Source organism: Telmatherina bonti (genome assembly GCF_933228915.1).
Source record: "Telmatherina bonti genome assembly, chromosome: 23".
Taxonomy (NCBI): Eukaryota; Metazoa; Chordata; class Actinopteri; order Atheriniformes; family Telmatherinidae; genus Telmatherina; species Telmatherina bonti.
The window spans coordinates 21,549,428-21,570,134 of NC_136632.1; the positions used below are offsets into that span (position 1 = coordinate 21,549,428).

Sequence of the window (20,707 nt, forward strand, 5' to 3'; positions counted from 1 at the left end):
AGGGCCTAAGAAATGAGGCCGCATAACCTTAATATGGCTGTAATAATGTAATCTCATTCTTGTTCATGTCTCATTGTCATTGGCTTCTGTTTATCCGTATTATCTCATAGTGGCACTTTTGTGTCACACGACACGTCCACACAAGGAGATGAAGCTCAATGCAGTTCCCCACAGTCTGCTGAAGTGTCAAAGAACATGTATTCACCCCAAAGAAATCACTAAAAAACTGGCTTCTATATTATTATACTGTATTCGTAGACACGTATCATTCAGGCTGCTCTTTTTTTTTTTTTTGTCATGCTTCAAAACAGCAACAGTTTGAGCTAACCGTCACCGCCCATGTCACCGAGTTCAGCCCGGCATCACGTCGGAGCTCTAGCTGTGGCTGAGCAGGTGGTGATGATGCCTTCCTCTCCTCTTTACACCTCATTTTTTTACATTTGCATTTTTCCTGCCGAATTTAATTTTGAATTCAGATAGATGTCTATTTTTATTCCCTTTCTGGAATTAATAAGTAGATCTTAACGATATGCTTCAGTGATAATGTATAATAATGACTGGTAATTATAATAATAATGTAAAAAAGAGGAAAAGGAAGCAGATGTTTTCACCAATATTTTTAATTGCTTTTCAATCATCTTTATATTTTTTTGTGTAAACATAGCTATGACCAAACTTCACATTTAGACAGAGAAAAGATTTTTCTTTCTTCTGTTGTGATGGAGTTAAAAGAGACGTTAGAGATCTGATGATACTTTAGATCAGAAGTGTCCAAAGTCTGTCCTTAAGGGGCCGCTGTCCTGTCTTTCCGGCTGCACACCTGAATGAGATTAATGGGTCAACCAGAAAAAGACCTAAACCTGTTGATGCTTGCTGTGTCTTAAAATAGACTCAATGAATGGTCTGAAACATCGCTGAATATAGCGTCATGTCAGTACTGGAAATACTGTGCGCATCAGTGTAATCGGCGTACTGGGAAATTGTGCTCTGACAAAGCCTCTGCGATTAAAATGTTTTTTGTTGTTTGTTTTTTTGAACACGTTAATGTTTCTGTAATTAGTTAATTGTCATTAATGCATTAAAGTTCCACGCATAGACCATATATGAAAGATGAACGGAGCCTCCGGCGGATAAAAGTGAAGCCTGTGCAGAAGTACATAAAACTGCAGTTCTCCCTTCATCCACTAGGGGCTGCAAAACAGAGTAAATCTCCATAGACTCCCATGTTAAAAAGACCAACTTCACAGCAGAAATAAACACGTCTACAGCCTGGTTCAAAAATCCATGTTAGGTTTAATAGGTCAGGTTTACCTCATGACAACTGTGGGGGGAGTGAATTTTTTTTTCTTACTCTTAAAAGAAATTTAATCTCGAAATTAAGCATATTTAGGGGGTGTCCTTTTGATTGACAGGTACCAATCTCCCGCTTCAAGTAAGAAGAATGTAAAACAACCGCTGTTTTTAGCCGGTTAACAACGTGACTTTGCTTTAGCCTGCTTACCTCCGTTAGCTGGTTAGCTCCTGTTATCGCCGAGTTAGCTCGGTTAGCTTTTAGCTACAGGCAGCTTGGAATTCACTCAATGTCAATCGTCCACCATGACGCTCACAGCCCCCCTCTCAGCTCCACCTCTTTGCCCATATTTGTATTTTCCAGATGAAACAACTTGTGTGCCCCTGCCAAGATGGCGACGGTAGGAACCCCCCACAGAAACCTATGGGTGATGTCACAGAGGCTCCGTCCATCTTTTGTATACAGTCTATGGCACAGGTGTCAAACTCCAGGCCTCGAGGGCCAGTATCCTGCAGGTTTTTGTTGTCTCCCTGCTCCAACACACCTCACATGTTCATAATTAGGTTGACAAGAAGCTGCTGTGTTGAAAGAGGGAAACAACAAAAACCTGCTGGATACCGGCCCTCGAGGACTGGAGTTTGACACCCCTGGTATATGGTCACACCCGTAATAATAATTCTTTTCCAAGCTTCTGTTAGTTTCTTATTGAAACAATCTTTTTGATTAGATGTTTAAATGTGTTTAAATTATTGTGTTTTTTCAGGTATTTCTTTGTAGACAAGGAATTCAGGACCATGCAGATAAATGCAGAATGTTTTTCCTTTTAAAGATATATTTAAAATCAGTTAATTTATCAGATTTATTTATTTTCTAGTACAACTGTTTATTATTTTTCTACTATTTGATTTTTCTTTTTACTTTTCTGCTAAAGATATTCTGTAAACCTTCATGTCCTCAAATCCTTTTGTCATTTTTTTAACTTTTTATCTTTTCTGCCTTTCTTTTCCTTGTCATATTGTATTTTTACCTCAATTATACTTCTTTTCAACCATCCTTTCCGTTTTTCATATCATTGTTCTCTTTGTTGTTGTTTCCAAGCAGTCCTGTTGAGAGATAAAATCCTTTTTCCAAGCAGAACCTGACCATAGAAAGTGACTTGCCAAGTGTAAATAAAAAAACGGGGAAAAAAACCAAAGTTTAAATCAGCAGGCAGGAAAAAAAATGAATTCACTTGAATCAATAAAGACTACACATTTCCAGCATATTCTTCTAACAAGAAGAAAGGAACATGTTTCTATGTTTTATTTATTTCACTAGTTTGCTAAAGCAAGTTTAAACCTGTCCATCATTGTTTGTTTGGAAACATTTATTTATTCACTTTCTGCACAGCTCAGTGCTGTTCAGGATCACAGTGAAGCTGGAGCCGTCCTGCAATTAGCAGGCAAAAAGGAGGATAATCCTTGGCCAGATCACCAGTCAATCTCAGGGCTTATTTGGAAGCATATTAAAAAGTGCATTTATAGAAGGAAGATGGAAAATTGTAGTCGGGCCTAATGAGTCTCCATTCCAGTTTCAACGTTTAGATGGTTGGAGTATAATTTCATGGAATAACATAAAAGCATGAGTGCATCCTGTCTTGTAACTGAGCAGCTGACCACCTCCATGCCTTTCTGACCACAGTGTAGCATCTTCCAGCAGGATAATGTCCCACGTCGCTAAGATTAAATCACGACCATGAGTTTGCTGCACTGAAACAGCCGCCACCCTCACCAGATCTCCGTCCAGTTTGGGACGTGGTGGAAAGGGAGATTCTCATCATAGATGTGCGGCTGACAGATGCTGTTATGTCAATATGGAGGGAAATCTCTGAGGAATGTTTTTAACACTGTGTTGAATATATGACACAGAGAATTACGGCTGCTTTGAAGTCCAAACCAGATCCAACCCAGTACTAGCAGGGTGGTTTTGATACAGTGACTGGTGGGATATGCATGGGGTCAGGATAAGTGAGTCATGTCATACACTCTAATCCAGTGTTTTTCAACCTTTTTTCACTGAAAACTCACAAAGCACACCACAAACCGAAATGTTTTTTTGTTTTTTTTAAAGGCCATATTATTAATATAAAGTCATCTTGTCCAAGTGTCTTGAATAGAAAGAAGATAAAGACAAGAAAAAGGAATTTTATTGTATTTCACCTCTGTGGATGAACACTTTGCTGCTTTTTAGACCAATCAGGTGAAATTTGATCATTTCTCAGGGCAAACATGATGATCTCTCACGGCACACTAGTGCGCCACGGCACAGTGGTTGATAAACGCTGCTCTAATCTACTGATCCTAACTACAGAACAATCAGATTAGCATTCACTCTTTCATGCCTGAATTAATAAAAAACAATGCAACTTTTTTTTTTTAAAAATACAGTATTTTACCTCTACAGACATGTGTGACGATACTTTTTTTGTTTATTGGTGATATTTAGACTTTATCATGATTTATTCATTTTACTATATTCTAGAAATTATTTGTAAAAGAATATATAATCATAATTATGTAAATCTTCTATAAAATACAGCTGTATCACTTTCTTTTCCCTGTTTATCGCAAAGACAAACTTGTGTTGCATTACATTTCGCTCAATTACATCATGAATTTATTTACTTTCCAGTGAGCAGATGACTCACTAACATAATCTGAAGTGGTTTATTTACATAAATACCATCCTCATTCATTAATATGCAAGAAAAGAGCTTGTAAATAGATGTCCACTATATGTCTACTATGCATGAAAGGGTTAAATTTTTATAAATTATTTTGCCTGATCAGCACTTGACTTTGCTGTGAGTGATCACACAGTGTCAGACTGTGAATCTATCACATTGCTCTCTCTGTCCAAGCCGTTAAGTCTTCACATGCACAGCAAATATCTTCCCTTATGACACATCTTGAGCTTTCAGCGCATTCCTCACCTCTTTCCACTGATGGCTTGTGATGGCATCAATCATATGGCGTCCGTTTGGGTTTAACTCCAGGAAATTGAATGGAAAGAGCAGACAGCGGTGTTTCATAATGAGTTTATCTATTATATGCTTTGCATCCCGCTGTTTCACTTCATTTGATGATAAATGTTTATGTATTGTTGAGGCAGCTGAGGTGGAATTGGCACATCTCCGGAGGTGATATGTTTTACAATGTGCAGAGAGATTTTAGACAATAAAATGCTGGACATGCTTTGTTCCTGATTGTAAAATGACTCATCAATAAAGTGGCAGCTGAAGAAAGATTCCAGTATAATTTTGCCAGATTTGCAAAGTTACTGAAATACTAGTCCTTTATTTTTTCATAAAATAAAGTTGTCAGGACTTATTACTATTATTAAACATGCTGTTGCCTCTAGCAAGCTGACAAGCTGCGTTTTTTATATAATTCTAACTATGAACTCAGTATTTCTCCCCTTTTTAAATTAAATGCTTCATATGTGAGGAATATTTGTATGAAGTGATCACATTAAATATAAATTACACTAACTTATCGTGATATAATTTCATTTTTAAGAGCCTGAGGCAAAGTTGTTTGAGTTTGATTGAATTTTGTTTTCTTCACTGGTTATATGTATTCAGCTTGTAACGGTCTTATTTCTATCATGATACATATTGTTTTGGGAAATAATTGCATTGGCTCCAACTGAACAATAATAACACTGAATTATAAAATGGAAAAAAACAAGCATATGTGTAATAACAGCTTTATCAGCTTTTCCTATTGCTATGCAGTCCTGAGCACATTTTGTTCCAGATAGACAGGAAAACCCATCTGACTCAGTTGTCTGTGTCTGTTATGTCAAAAAAGGCCTTTTTTATCTGCTAAAAGTTTGAGGAACTGTGAGTTTTGGCTAAAAACTTTTTTAATATTGTTTATTTCATGACTGCATGTTAATATTTACATATAATTATACATTTATTAATGCTCTGGACATGCTTCATCCTGTTCAGGTTTTTGTTTCCTGTCACTACTAGTATTCAATGTGAGGTCAGGTCCTCTACTGAGCGATGGTGCTGATGGCACTCTTCACTAAAACCAAATGTACCGTAAAACATCTACGTTCTGCACAAGCTTGGTGTTAACATGCTTCTTGGGGATCCAGTCACAAGTGGACTGTGCTAAATACTGGTGTAAATGCACTCAATGTGTATTTAAGTCCAACAAAGACACTTTTAGTCCACATTCATTTAACTGATGTGGTACATACGTCAGAGATGGAAGAGCTTATTGGTTTGCTTGCGTACAAATTTCTTTCGTTTTTTATGTATTTATATTTTGTATTATATGTAATTTTAGACAAATAAAATCAATCGCACTTTTCAATTCTGACTTGCACAATGTTAAACAAGTATTTTATACTTTTCCTGCACTGCTTTTGAAAAAGTAAATAAAACTAATACAAACACACACAAAATCTGGGGTTTTAATAAAAAAAAAAAAACAAAATGAAAGTATGTAATTAAATGATCAAATAACAGCATTAGTCATGAGTACTTATCCAGTAGGATCATCAGAGCATTGATTAACACAGTTCCTGACAGCAAACAGTCCTTTTCAGTGGGGGGACTACAGGACTACAGGAGCTAACACAACTCGTTTTTTTTAATCACCTGATTAATGTGTCATAATTATCTTGGAAGATAATTAACTAGAGATTAACGTCAACCCGTATGTTATACTTACTGGCTTTTCCTCTGGAAGGAGCAATTATACTGGCTTGTTCTGAATACATAGCACTTAAGGTACGAAGGAACAGCTCTAACAGGCAACGTAAAGTGTGTCATTTAATTATTTTAGTGAGTTTCTAGCAGTAGTAAAAATGTTTAAACACTGCTTAAGGTGTTAAAATGTTGTAAGGAGTCACATTATTGACGCTTGTACTATCGGCCCAACACAACTGTGCCTCTGACACAAAGCTTCAAGCCTGATACAAGAATTTTCTCTTATCACAACTCTTTTTTTTTTTTTTGCTTTGTTGCGGCGTTTCTCTTTACAGAAACATGTCGCATAATAACAAGCTGATATCAGAACACCTGGTTGTTTCGAACACACACACTGTGGCTACTTCATAAAAGCAAGATGACTGACTGAGGACTGACTTTTACTGGCTGTGAAGAGCTCAAATCCAGGATGAGCAATGTTTAGTGACTGCTTTGAACCGACAGCTCCTGATTCATCCCAGACCAGGGAGGTTTTTCTGGTTGGAAAATCAGACCCATAGTGTCTAAATCCAGTAAGTTCCACCTTCACAGGGGAAATTCTTGAAGTGGAAAGCACCTTGGAACATTGTTAGCCTTAGTGCTTATGCTGATTTATCATTCATAAAAAAGAAAGAGAAAGAAACACACTTAATAGTTTTTGTGGTTTTTCAGGTGTGATGTTTTCTTAAAAACCAGTATGAGTAAAACAGTTCATTGTTCTGTGATGATCTTCCCATCATTTCAGCTATGTTTCATATGTACGTATAAATATAGTGTGTTTGTTACTGAAAAATAGGCACAATCCAGGCTGAAGCCGCTCGCCTGACTCACGGACACAATGTTCCTGTGTGACCAGTCATACGTGTTCTGTTGCTGATTTTGCTGATGTGACTCCTGTTGTGACCTCTGAGGACCAACCAGTCCAAACCAGTCTCCTGTCAGTGGGTCAGAAAGACTTAATATGTGACACCAGAGCAGCACCTCCTCCTCTTCATCCTCTGTGTCTCTTTGGCTCAGTTTCTCTGCTCTGTATTTCTTCCTCTGTGAGTCAGATTAGAGGCTGATTGCCATGTGGACTAATTATCTGACTGCAACAGGCTCATCTCTCTCATCCATCCCGTCACATGAGCTTTCTAATGCCCTCTTTCTCGTTCTGATGGATGTCTCCAGTGGCTGATTTCCTGAAATGCCAACCAGGAGGCTTCAGCACCTTCACATCTGCTGATTGTCTGTCACTCCATTTCCTCATTATTCCTCATTTACATCTACTGTCCTTTTTTTCTTTTTTTAAGATCAGTATACTTGGAGGAGACAGTAAATGTTAACGAACATTACATGAAAACAATTAATGTAAACACCCTGCATTTTTGCTTATTTCCAGCCGTTGTTTCTGGAAGAAGTTAAGATCAAGGTTTAAACACAACAAACAGACAAAATAGGATGGAATCAGAGCTTTGTATATGAATTAGGCAGATTGTTTTTAATATAAACTGGAAGTTTAAGAGCATGCGCCTTGGCACAGTGTGGAGAAGATTAAATAAATTTTTATAAAATATTTTATCTGACACAATGGTTCTCAGCCAGAATAGGGTGGATTGCCCTCTCTGGGTCGGGAGTGAGATCCTGCCTCAAGTGGAGGAGTTTAGATATCTCGTAGTCTTGTTCACGAGTGAGGGAAGGATGGAGCGTGAGATCGACAGGCGGATCGGTGCGGCGTCTGCAGTAATGTGGACTTTGCGCCAGTCTGTCGTGGTGAAGAAGGAGCTGAGCCAGAAGGCGAAGCTCTCAATTTACCAGTTGATCTATGTTCCTACCATCACCTATGGTCATGAGCTGTGGGTCGTGACCGAAAGAATGATAGCTCGTATACAGGCGGCTGAAATGAGTTTCCTCCGCAGGGTGGCCGGGCTCACCCTTAGAGATAGGGTGAGGAGCTCGGTCATCCGGGAGGGGCTCAGAGTAGAGCCGCTGCTCCTCTGCATCGAGAGGAACCAGTTGAGGTGGCTCGGGCATCTGGTCAGGATGCCTCCTGGACCTCCCTGGTGAGGTGTTCCAGGCACGTCCCTCTGGGAGGAGACCCCGGGGAAGACCCAGGACACCCTGGAGGGATTATATCTATCGGCTGGCCTTAGGAACACCTCGGGATCCCCCCCGCAGAGTTGGAAAATGTGGCTGGGGAGAGGGAAGTCTGGGCTTCCCTGCTTAGGCTGCTGCCCCACGACCCGACCCCGGATAAGTGGCAGAAGATTGATGGATAAAATATTTTAGTGTTTTTGTAGAGCTATTTAATGGGTTTAAGGTTTGTGAGTTGGGCAGGAGACCAGCTCATCGATGTGTGAACAAAAATGTTAGAAGCACTTTCAGTTAAGTTATTTCTCATGAGTTTGAGAAATAACTTTGAAGGTTAAAATGTGTATTGCAACGAGGGGTGCATGCTTCTTAGTTGTTTTCAGCCTTGGCATAGAAGACTGCATCATCAGCGTACATTTGTTGAAGCGCATTTAGGCATTTATTATAAGTGATGATAAGTGATAAGCAGTTTCTTTCTTTATTGATACATGTCAAACACACCAACACAAATTAGACTAGCCCAAAATCTGACCATTGTGGAACACAAACATCACAACCCAGTCACGGAGATTTGACACTATCCACTGCTACAGACTGTTTCCTGTGCAATCAGTCAAATTTAACCATGCAAGCGTTTGTATAGAGATATTAATTTATGTGAATTTAACAGTAGAATATGATAGTTCACAGTGTTGAAAGCTTTCTTCAGATCCAGGAACATTGCAGAAATACAGGAATTTCTGTCTAGTAGACCTTTGAATGTACGTAAGGCAGTGCTGGTAGAGTAGTGAGAATGAAGAATACTTAGTGGTGAAAAAGGAGATTTAAAAACCCCACACTGCTGGGACAGCAGAACACTGGAATAATACACAACGATGATGAATGGACGACGGCATCCTTACTCTTTTAAAACCAGACGGATCAGATGTAATTTTATGTTTTTTTGGGGTTTATTTGGCGAGTTCAGTACAAATTTAATATAGATCTTCGAATCAACTGTGATAAGTCCTGACTTGTTTCTTTTTTTTCCGCTTCTGTGGCATTTTATTCACCTAAAGTTGTTGTTTTTGTTTTGTTTTTTTTCATTTATCTTCCCTTTCAGTCCAGATTCGTCTCCATCCTGCTGCCTGCTTCAGAGGCTGTTTATATAAATTTGTGATCGCTTCCTTCATCTGGCTGAATGTGTGAAATAAATAATGTTTGCAGACTTTCAGTCTGATTCTGACTGCTGCATAGTCAAGAATCAATGCCTGTCTTTGCAAATGGTCATATGCAAATGCACATGTCTGCAAGTGTGCATACAAACATGCTATTATTTACTATATTTGTTACAACACACATGGTGTACCTGCCGCCTAAAAGAGATTACAGCTTCTTTATAACAAGAAAAAAAGGAAAAGTCTCTGTGTCTGTTTTTTAGCAGCATTTTGAAAAGCTGTAGCACAAGCTGTTTTATCAAAGATATGTTCAAATTTATTGCAGCAACGATTAGCAGATCATGCTAAAAACTGCCTTTTTGATTTGATGGCCTTGTACGTTTAATACCAGTTTCATTTGTGCCATTAGAAAATATGAACTGAAATAACTTGCAGCACATGTGCAGCAGGGAGTCATCATTATCCTGATCCAGCTGAGTTTTTCCCAACACTACAGCGTTTTGAAGATCTCCTGTCTAATAATTGTTTTAATCTTGTTACTTGATGTCTGGAAACTGCAGTCGGCAGATACTCTGGTCCATCTGTTCAGTAGCTTGTCAACAGAAAGATCTAATCAGTCATTCACATGGCAACTCTGTGCTTTTAGACATGCATGGTCAAGATGACCAACCAAAGTTCAAACTAAGCATCAGAATGATGAAGAAAAACAAATTCTTCTCCCTACTCCAATTTTCTTTTCTTTTCTTTTTTACATGAAATGTACTACAATGGGTGTATTAGTTGTTGTAACTCTGGAGTATATTTGGGATTTTTTGGATTTGCCAATATATTATGAAAAAGAAAAGAGAATAAAAAAAGTTGAAATGAAAATAAAAATGTTTTTAAGTGACTTTGAACGTTGTTCTAAGTCATTTAGAAACTGCTGATCTGCTGGGATTTTAACACACAATCATCTCTAGGGTTCACAGAGAATTGTCCGAAAAAGAGGAAATATTCAGTGAGCAGCTGTTGTCTGGACCTAAACACTTTGTTGTTGACAAAAGTCAGAGGAAAATGGGCAGACTGGTTGGAGATGATATAAAAAAAAAAGGCAACAAAGTCAAATAACCACTTGTTACATCACAGAACTCGAAACACATCCAACCTTGAAGCAGATAAGCAGAAAATCCTCCCAGATGTCATTGCTGTTATTATGAATTGGCTTTCACTACGTTTTGTTTTGTTTTTTTTCTGTCTGTAAAGGGTCTTGAGATGGCATTGCCGTGATTTGATGCTATATAAATAAAGTTGTATTAAATTGAATTGAATTCACGGCATATAATTTATTAACAATCCATTTCAGTGTCATGTGAAAAAGTCATGATATGAAAAATGTTGCATCCAGTCAAATGGAAGTAAATTATAGAAGTGTTTTGTTTTTTGTGACAGAAATCGAATTTAGTGACGTTTCTTACTCAGCTGAACCACATTACAGTCTTCTGTGGATAAACTCCTCAACCGCGAAGACGGGAAAAGGTCAGATAGGACTACTTTTTTATCTTAGCATCTAGTTTTTCATCATATTAACTACATGGTTTAGGAGCATAAAAAGCAAAAATATGGAATATAGTAAAATGTATTCCTCCAAATGTGAACTTCTTTCCTAGAAACAATATTTTTTTATGACTGTGCCACAAACTAATGTGACTGTGTTGAAGTACATGAACAAAGCAACATTTATGCGTGCAGTTTTTAGCAGTCGCAGCTGAACATTGGAACAGGCCTGCTTCATTTGCATATTCACAGATCTATGCATATTTTATGAGGAAAATCCATGTTTCCAGGCATTTTTATGTAACAAAACCCACTAGGTATCGTATCACTTTGCACCATACCCAGCCATTTTTCTGTCATCTGCTCTTGCCTCGTCTCCTTTTGTTGTTGGGGTTGTTGTGTGTTTTTTTTTTATGTTGTTGGGTATTTTTAGCCTCCTGTCTTCCTACATGGCGCTGAGGGAGCAGCTGAGGGAGTGTTGCCGCCCATCCACAGCTCCAGATGACAGAGAGAGAGAGAGGTTCAAGCCTCCTAATTGTCCCAGAGCTAATAATACAGCCTGCATCTGAACTGATTTAACACGGTGTGTTTTGGTGCAAGAAGAGGCAAACTCCCAAGAGGCTGGACGGTCACTTTGTGTGACGCTGCTCAGTTTGCTTTTCACTCCTGAAAGGCATCTTGAGCATTTGGGGAAAACAAAAGACTGAGTTTGGAGGGTGAATATAGACATGAACTGTGAGTCATTTTAAAGACCTGATCCAGACGGAGATCTTTCAACACAAGCTGCTTATAAAAATGTCTGAATTTATCTAAAGTGATGATGATAACTGCAGCTCTCCACCCGGTTTAGATGATGACGTTTCAACATCCGAGCTAAGACCTGTAGGCTTTGATCATCCTCAGATAGGCAGGGCTTCACACACACACACATACACACACACACACACACACACACACACAACACGTTTCAGGTTCATTCATCTGTTAGCGAAGCAGAAGAGCAAACAGACAGCTGAGGCTGCAGGGAACATGAGGAAGCTTTGGAAGCAACAGAGGAATGTGTGAAAAAATTGCTCTAATATAAAGGTTTATGGATGTTTTCCGTGAGTTTGAGAATAAAAACAACTGAATGGGAGGGGGGGGAGACAGTTGAAATGCTTGTTGTTGCAGCTAGGTACATTAAATGTATTGAAAACATAAAAAAAAGCAATTTAAAAATAAATAAATAAAAGTGCAATACACAATTTAAAACAGAGTAAGATTAGCAAAAAATATGTTGGTAAGGTGTCAGCTGGGTGTTTCGGTAGTAATGCTACAGTTACTAATAATAGTATATAAATATATCACAGGATTTTTTTTTAAATGGTTAGATATGAATCCTGACTGAAAATACCTGATTCCCATTTTACTTTCAAAGTAAAGCTGCTCAAAGGTTCAGTAACACCCAAAACCACATTATCAGCACTGGTTGTCTATGATCTTCATGTCTTTAGATAACACTGCATTAAAAACAGGGATGATAGATCATAGAAATCACTGCATCAAATGTGGAACACCTCCAGAAAGGACTGGAAGAGAACCCAGTCCACATACCATCTGCAAATCCAGGTTAAAGCTCGTTCAGGTAAAGAAATGTGAGGATAATCCAGAAACACTGCTGTCTTCTTAGGCTGAAGTTTGTTTAAAATGGACCTTCTGTTGTTAGATGAGTTAAAGTTTGAAATTGACACATCTGGAAAGACAACATCAGGGCTGAAAAATATAAACAGCTTTTAGAGCAACTCATCCAGATCCAGACGTCTTTTTTTAGGGATGCCCATCCATCCATCCATCTTCTGCCGCTTATCCGGATGGTCTTTTAGGGATGGTCTTGTTTATTTCAGCAGATTTTTTTTTTCTTCTCAACTTGTTTGGATTTGCGTGAAAAAAGTCGTGTCATAACAAATTTCTCTTCTCTATTGACTATTTCCTCGCTGTGGAACAGCTGTAATCATCGGCCAGTACAGTAGAAAACATCATCAAGGTTACACTGTGGTTACACAACAAGCTGGGTCATGCTGGGCTCAGGTGTTGGACATATCTGTGCTCAGGTGGACCAAAACAAACACAGAAACACTCCACTAACCCTTTGCATTCATGCGTCTATATTATTCACATCGTCCCGTATTAAACAGACCCACCATACTGTACTTTTCCTCCTGACCCCATCTCTTTCCTCCCCCCTCCATCTCCATGTTCGCTGCTTTCCCGACTTCACAGCAGAGGATGGCTGGAACGATGCTACTGCTGCTGCTGCTGCTGCTGAGAGTGAGAGCACCTCGGGCTAAAGAGCAGCAAAACAAACTCCCTCTTACGTAACTGCTCTGCTGCTGAATTACACAGCCGACACGACAAGCCAGCTAAAGCAAAGAAAGACTAGTTACAGCAAAGCAGAGAAGGAAAGAAAGAATCTGACATGATGCACCAGCCTTAGAAATGATCGGAGTCGTGTGCAGCATTCATTCAAACATCTAGAGAAACATTTCTTTTGGAGTTGGACTTGTAGGTACTCTATAGGAACTTGGCAGGCTAACTGGATCGATGTCACAAAATGTTGGGGGTTTTTTCTGACAAAAGTTCAAATTTTTACAAAAACTGGAATCTTGTCCGAGTCTAATTTTGTGTATCGGTACGATGAATGAATACAGACACGGCATTTCAGAAACAGCTCGCAGCATATTTTTGTTTCGCTCAGGAGACTGTGGTTCATTAGCTTTGCAGCTTTCATATAATCTGACATTAATTTTATAGTTTTTGTTTTTATATATGGTTTGGTTCTCCTTCTGTAACAGAAAGATTTGGTTCATTTGAAGAAAAACATATATTTTTGGTCAAAAGTCACTCCTTTGATACACGTCCTGTGTGATTTCATGGCAGGATGGAAGATCCTGGAAAAGCTGTTCAAGCAATCTACATTTTGAAAATACACTATTAAAAAGTCCCAAAGCCTCCAAAGTACAGAAACACACCATGCCTCTTGTTGAAGAGGGAGGGACAGATAGCAGTTAGGTTTGATTGACATGTCACCGTCCAATCACGGGCCGGTTAAAACGATTTGATGGTGTTTTTTCAGTCGTGTCTGTTCCACCGGTGCCTAACTATTGTTATTTTTGTGTTAGAACATTTAATTAATTGGCTGCAGTCAGAGTGTAAAGGAGCTCCTGGAAAACATCTCCTACCCTGCCTGTAATGACCCCAGCAGCAGTTTTATACGAACTTTTTCATGACGTGAGGCTGTTCCATACTTTTTATTGAGCAGTTTGCTCTCAGACAGCCTGTCGGACGTCTTTACAACCACTTTTCAAAGAAGCAAGTAAATGTAATAAAAATGATTATTTTGCAACTTAAACCTTATTCAGGTTCCTTGTTGAGTTTCTTCCCCTTTTTTTTTTTTTTTTTTTTTATAAACTAGGCATTTAGGTTATTGCATTTTAATCAATATCCAATGTCATATTTTTCCAACAAAATTTGACCAATATGACCCAGATAGCCTACGGCAGATACAGCTATGCTATCATGTATGCTGTATTGACTAGTGATTATATAAGAACATTTTTAAACGAGTCAATGATTTACTCACTCCCAGTGACACCCATGAAATTAGTCACACTATAAACTAGCCAACTTTGTTGTTTTGATTCATGATTATGAAAAATGCTAATTAATGTCTTTATAAACAGGGAAAGGAACAGGATTGTTTTCTCAAATATTTGCTCTATATAAAAAATATCCGCCATTTGATGCACTGCTTACCTAGTCACTATGTTTTACCTTTAAAACTGTTGTAAATCTTTTTTAATTTGATTTAAATTAATATTTTCTGTCTTTCTTTCAATAATAAATCCATTAAATTAGCATGTTAAACATAAAAATGATGTTTTGCTCATTTGAGCCAGATGCTGAGGGAGAGCAAAAGTTACAATTCTTATGCTGATGAGAAATACACAGAAATATAGAGAAGACAGAAGGATTTCCAGACAAACAAATGGCCCAGGCAGCTTTTTGCAGATGAAATCATCTTTTCTCAATGAAGGCTTGACCTGCAAGCCACCTCAAAATCAAATCACGCTTTCATTTCATTTACAGTCCATCTATTCAGAATCCTGAATGAGCTTTCTGTAAGGGGACTTGCAGACAACGAAGAGGACTGGCTGGCAATTTCAGCTGCTTCTTCAATTTTCCTGAGCCACACTAATAGAAGGAACACTTGTTCCAGATGCATTACACATGAGCTCCCCGTGGCCATGCCTGAGCCACAGATTGGGGTTTTGATAAGAGGTGAACTTAATTCTTAAAGGAAGAGATAATTGGTATTATGATGGGAGGGCATTCAAGCCCCTGCAGGAGATGTTGAATCAGGTTGCCATCAGATGACTTGTACATTAAGCTCCGACAGTCTAATTGTGTTTGAGGCTAATCTAATCCTCGATTTTATTTGTTATCGTGTTTAGATGTGAGTCTCCAGTGAACTGAGAGAATAAAACAAAAGTCACAGCCATGCCAGGAGCAACTCTGAACCCAGCGTTAACAATACTGTGCATGTTGTTTTCTTTATTTACTGTCTTAGTTCAGGACATGCAATGCAACTTTATTTATAACGCACTTTAAAAGCAACAAAGCTGACCAAAGTGCCAACATGTGCAGAGTTAACTAAAAACTTAAGAGAATAAATGACATATAAGAGGATATTAAATTGTAAATACTAGAAATAAGAGAATAGCAGAATATAAGAGGAGAATAGGATAAATATACATTATATATATATATATATATATATATATATATATATAGAAAGAATATAATAAAGAATAAGAGAAAATAATTCAAATAAACTCAAATTAATCCAAATAAAATGAGATCAAAATGTCACCTTGACATTTTGTACATAAAGCCAGCGTAAACAGGTGGCTCTTCAGAGGAGCTCTGTCTAATATAAAGGCAGCCCAGTCCATAGTTTAGGTGTTGCCACCTCAAAGACCCAGTCCTCTCTGAGTACATCGATAATTTAACAATTAATCTTTGTCTCTCCATGGAAACCTAGCTAGGCATCCAAGGATTTTTTGAGAATCTGTCCGATAAAACTTGTTAAAACCATCCTGCAGCATCGGCGGGTGTGTCGAGTTTGAAGCAAGTTGCTGAGTCATCCTAACTTTTATCTTTATTACTCCTCATCTCATTGATCTCACGTGATACTGGTGGTAGATGTTTATATTCTGTTGAGCCTTTCACTCCAGTTTTGTGACGTTCCCGGTGACACCGTTCTCTACTTTACAGCAAGTTTCTTTCTTAAACATATAATTGAGATGTGATGTGACCATGAAAAGATCTTTGTGATCTTGATTTAACTCCGCTGATGAGATGTGGTTGTCGTACTTTTATCTCTTTTCTCTTCAATCTGAACCACAGTAAACAAAGAAAAGCAACTCCAGAGCTGGTGGTTGTACAGGAGCTTCATGTCTTTCCATGGCGGTTTATTGTAACTTTAGGCTTTTTGTCGGGGTTCGTGTCACTTGTCTCTTTTTAATTTAAAACTTTTTTGTACCTTTTGATAGTTTTTTTTTTCATCATTCTGTTGTTTTAAAGCATTTCGTACCTCTTTTAAAAAAAATTTATCACTGTTGTTTTTTAAGTTTTGCATCTATTTTGCATTTTCATTGTTGTTGTTTTATCATTTAGCCTTTGTGTATAACCATTTTTAGATATATATTTTTAGTTGTTTGTATTGTTTCCAAGCATTTCTTCATTTTCCCATTTTTGTTTTGAGATTTTATCTCTATGAAGCTCTTCTGTTCCCTCTTGTCTTAATTGAGTTGTTTTCTCTTTGCAGGTGTGTTTTTGAAGCATTTTGCATCTCTGTGTAGTTGTTTGAGTTATTTTCCTTCCTTTACAGCTTTTATAGACATTTTTTAGACATATTCTGTCTCTGCTGCTTTTTCAAAGTTTTTATATCCTTGTCAATATTTTCTGCCTCTCCTTTGTGAAAGGTTTGAGAAGAAATCGTCATTTCAAACACAATCTTTGGATCAAAGATGTTTCCGTTTTGTACCGCTTTGTCAGGTATCATTGTTGTTAAAATATGCAGACATTTCTTTTCCCCTTAGATACATACATTTATAATCCCAGTATAAAATCAAAAACATGGGGAATCAACATGTCTAACATTAGATCAGTAATGAGAGGAAGCGAACAGAAAATTACGTTATTAAAATCTGGCGCATATTCATGCATCACAGTGTGATATTTGCAGAAGGCTGCCAGTTCTGCTTCCCAGTTCTGCTTCCCAGTGCCAGAACGATTGTACTAAAATTGCTGGCGAGCTCTGGGGAACCTGGGAAGCCGCCATCAAACCAGAACCCTGTTGCAGGAGTAATAAATTGTCAGAATTATTACTATTATTATGTTCCTCCACAGTGTACACAACCGCTTAGTTTTAGGAGGCTTCTGGGGGGACGAGGAAGTAAAGCTGTTGGATACGCTCCATTTTATACCCAGAGCTGTGTTTCATCCTATAACTCAACCCTGAAATGTGTGTGTGTGTGTGTGTGTGTGTGTGTGTGTGTGTGTGTGTGTGTGTGTGTGTGTGTGTGTGTGTGTGTGTGTGTGTGTGTGTGTGTGTGTGTAATGACTGTGAGAGCCACTGCACAATGAGCTATAACTGGCTTTGACATTCCCTCCTCTGTACGCGGAGTGCAGTACTCTGAATGTTTCATGACTCTTTCTGGTGATTCAGTGCTGCACTTTGAGGCAACACAGTTCACTCAGCAGCATTAATGCTTAAAGAAAACAATTCTCATACACTCTGTCAAAGACAGGATTTTCTCATTTTCTTTCAACGTAGACTCATAAAAACATGGTGATATAAATGAGAATATCAGGTGGAATTGCAAAATATTATGTTTTTTTGCTTGATTTTTTTTTTTAATTTCAAGGAAACAATGCATGAAAAACTAAAGTTGTAAAAAAGTAAAAAATAAACATTTATTGGGAGTTATCACTGCTAATTGTCTGCTAGTAAAAAAGCTGGGCAAAGATGGAAAGAAGTTTGAGAGTTTGGGTAAAGTCCTTCTGCTTCGTCGAGGTTGAGGCCAGAAAACTAGAACTGAACGATTTTTATCTTCAGGCCTCAGAAATAGCTGGGATGACAAACTCTTCATTCGTCGCTGCATCCAAGATCAAAATGTATTCCCATTTCTGCTTCTGCTCTCACTTAAAATGCCCTGCTGGAAAACATTTCCTCCACTTGAAATCAACGAGGCCCTGTGCTCTGACGAATCCACGTTTTGGATTCCACTTGAAAATTCTGGACAATTTGTCCTCCAAGCTCAGGAGGAGAGGAACCACAGCTTGTTATCAGTTCAAAAGTCAGCATCTGTGCGAGGGTTGGGGTGCATTAGCGCACAGAGAATGGACAACATGCACATCTGCAAAACCAGAATTTATACTGAAGGATATGTGCAAGTTTTGGAGTAGCATATGCTGCCTTCCAGATGACATCTTTTCTCAGGAGAAACCTGCAGCAAGTATCTCAGCAAGACAAAGTGAAACTACTCTGCACATTGTGCAGCAGCATGGCTCCAGTGGAAGAGCTGGTGGTCTGACTGGCCCCATCACCCACTAAAAACATGTTAAATGAGCTTTTTTCTCCTAGTTTTATTGTTCGATGCCATGTCTTTCTACAGCTGTCAATAAAACATTGTGTTTAATATGTTGTAGATAATTCATTTTAATTTTGATGAATGTTTTACACAGCGAGAAGGATTTTTTTAATCTGAGTTGCATTTTACTATTTCTTTAAAATGTATGTGATGACTCATCGGCTGCAAGCAAAGAAGAAGACTTGATAAAAAGAAGCTCCTGCTGACATCAGAATCAGTTTACAGGAACCTGTTTTGCATCTGAGTCCAAAAGACTACAGATGCAAAATATCTGAAGATTTAAACAGAGCGGTGACGACATGCTGTGTCTGGTTTCTTTCCATTTGAAAAAAACAAAAACAAATCTCCTGTCTGCTGTTTTAAAGGATGCTGCTTCGTTTCTACCTGCTGAACCTGCACAACAACCTCTTCACATTTGTAAATGATCAGCTCACGAGCACTGAATCCCACTCACCAAGTCTTTAGACGTGCCGAGCCTCTTGAGACCGTCCAGGGGCAGAAGGTCGGCGGAGTCCTTGTGTGTGAACTGGGTGGCTTGTTTCAGACGTCTCTGCTGGTGCAGGATGGCTTTATCCCGGATGGCTAGTTCGCCTTTCTTTGCTTCACTCATGGTCACTGTTTGTCTGAAGCTGTGCGATGAAGCACGGAGATATATCCTCACAGCAGCAGCGGCAGCGAGGAGGAGTAGAAACCCCTCTCAGCTGTGTCGGGTTGCTGCTCCTCTCTGAGGTCCCTCGCAGTAGCATCCACTGCTTTGCCCTCCTTGAAACGCTGCTGTCAGGCTTTCCTCTGCTCGCTCGTGTGTGTGTGTGTATGTGTGTGCCTCAGCAGCTTTAGGAACTATTGTCCTGTCCGGGGTGCTGCTCTGATGTAGACGAGCATCTTCCTCACTCAGGTCTGTTCAGTCTCTGACAGAGGCTGTGCGAGGAAGGTGTGACTGAGTGTGTGAGCGTGTGTGTTTTCTCCCCTCCCCTCAGTGCCGTCTGTCCTTGGATTTCTGTCTCTCTGTGACACTCACATCTCTCTGCTTTCAGAAACACTTTCTCTCCCCTCTGAGTCCTCCTCTTTCTGACACACATTCATCAAACACACGTTCGCCTCACAATACTGAGCGTGTTTTTCTCTGACAGCTCTGAAGACCTTTTCTTCTACAAAAACATGTCGCTGTTCCAGCCGCAACACATTCGTTTATTCAGCTTGTATGTTGTTTGTGAGCCTGACGGGTTTCAGTGTTTGGTCCGGCAGCCCCACTGTGGAGGTGTGAGGGAGATCACTGCCATCTGACCTCACATACAGGATCAATCTGGAACTCTGATGGCAACTATTGATTTCCTCTGCCTCCCTCTGACTGTCACTATGGATGCAAGAATCCAATTCTTCTATCCATCCATCCACACCACTAAGAGCTATAAATATCCCATCCATCTTCGTCCGTGACCTCTAGCGGATGACACATTTTACTGAGGTGATTATGCAGCCTACAGGTGTGGAAGGTGAGGAAATAAATTGTTCCGTTTTTTTATATAATGGCATTTAATAGGATCGTTTTTAAGATGCTTGTTGACATCAAAGTAAAGAGGGCTTTATAAAATGCATGATATTTCTGTAAAGATGCAGTCCTTGTGAAGGTGAAGTGGAAAACAGCAACTGCCTGCAGAGAAAGGAGTTGTTGGAAAGCTCATGCTGCCCCCTGCTGGTTGCCATGTCTTTGATTTTTCAGCTTTGTGCACGTCGGTATTTAAATGCTGAGCAGCTGTGCTGTTCAGTGAATTCAGGTGATATGATGGATCTACAGAGGAACCGGTGTGGATGTGTGTATGTGATGTCAGTCAAGTCTTAACAACTAAGATCAGTTTCAGAAGTTTTGTTTTTCCTTGTAAATAAACATCTTAGAATTAGCATTCCTTGCTCTCAGAGACTCTGTGCAAACAGTTTGTGCTATTCTAGTCAGCTCTAAAGTCCATATTTGATCTGATCTCCTTTATTCTTCTGCACAGTCTGAACTCTCCGAAACAAGATTGTTTTAAGTGTCTATAAGTAGTCTTCAGGAAAAGTTCTCCAGGTTTATTTAAGGACTTTGCAAAGCTCTTCTTTGGATTTTGGCTGCATTTTGTTTCAATCTCTGCCAAGATGATCCCACACAGCTGTAATATGGTACATGGTCCAGGTTGTGGAGAAGATCCATCACTCCAAACCTGTTGCCCCTGATGTTAAGTCC

General features: G+C 39.0%; 1 protein-coding gene across 1 annotated transcript in view; it reads right to left on the minus strand.

Annotated features, from left to right (window-relative positions):
• Positions 1-19,099, minus strand: part of nrip2 (nuclear receptor interacting protein 2) — a gene marked incomplete at its 5' end in the record, with an annotated part of 38,694 nt that extends 19,595 nt beyond the window's left edge. The window contains one exon of the mRNA XM_079262911.1: positions 18,944-19,099. Within this exon, the coding sequence (XP_079119037.1) occupies positions 18,944-19,099 (156 nt within the window). The remainder of the gene's footprint in view (positions 1-18,943) is intronic.
• Between the last annotated feature and the right edge of the window lie 1,608 nt (positions 19,100-20,707).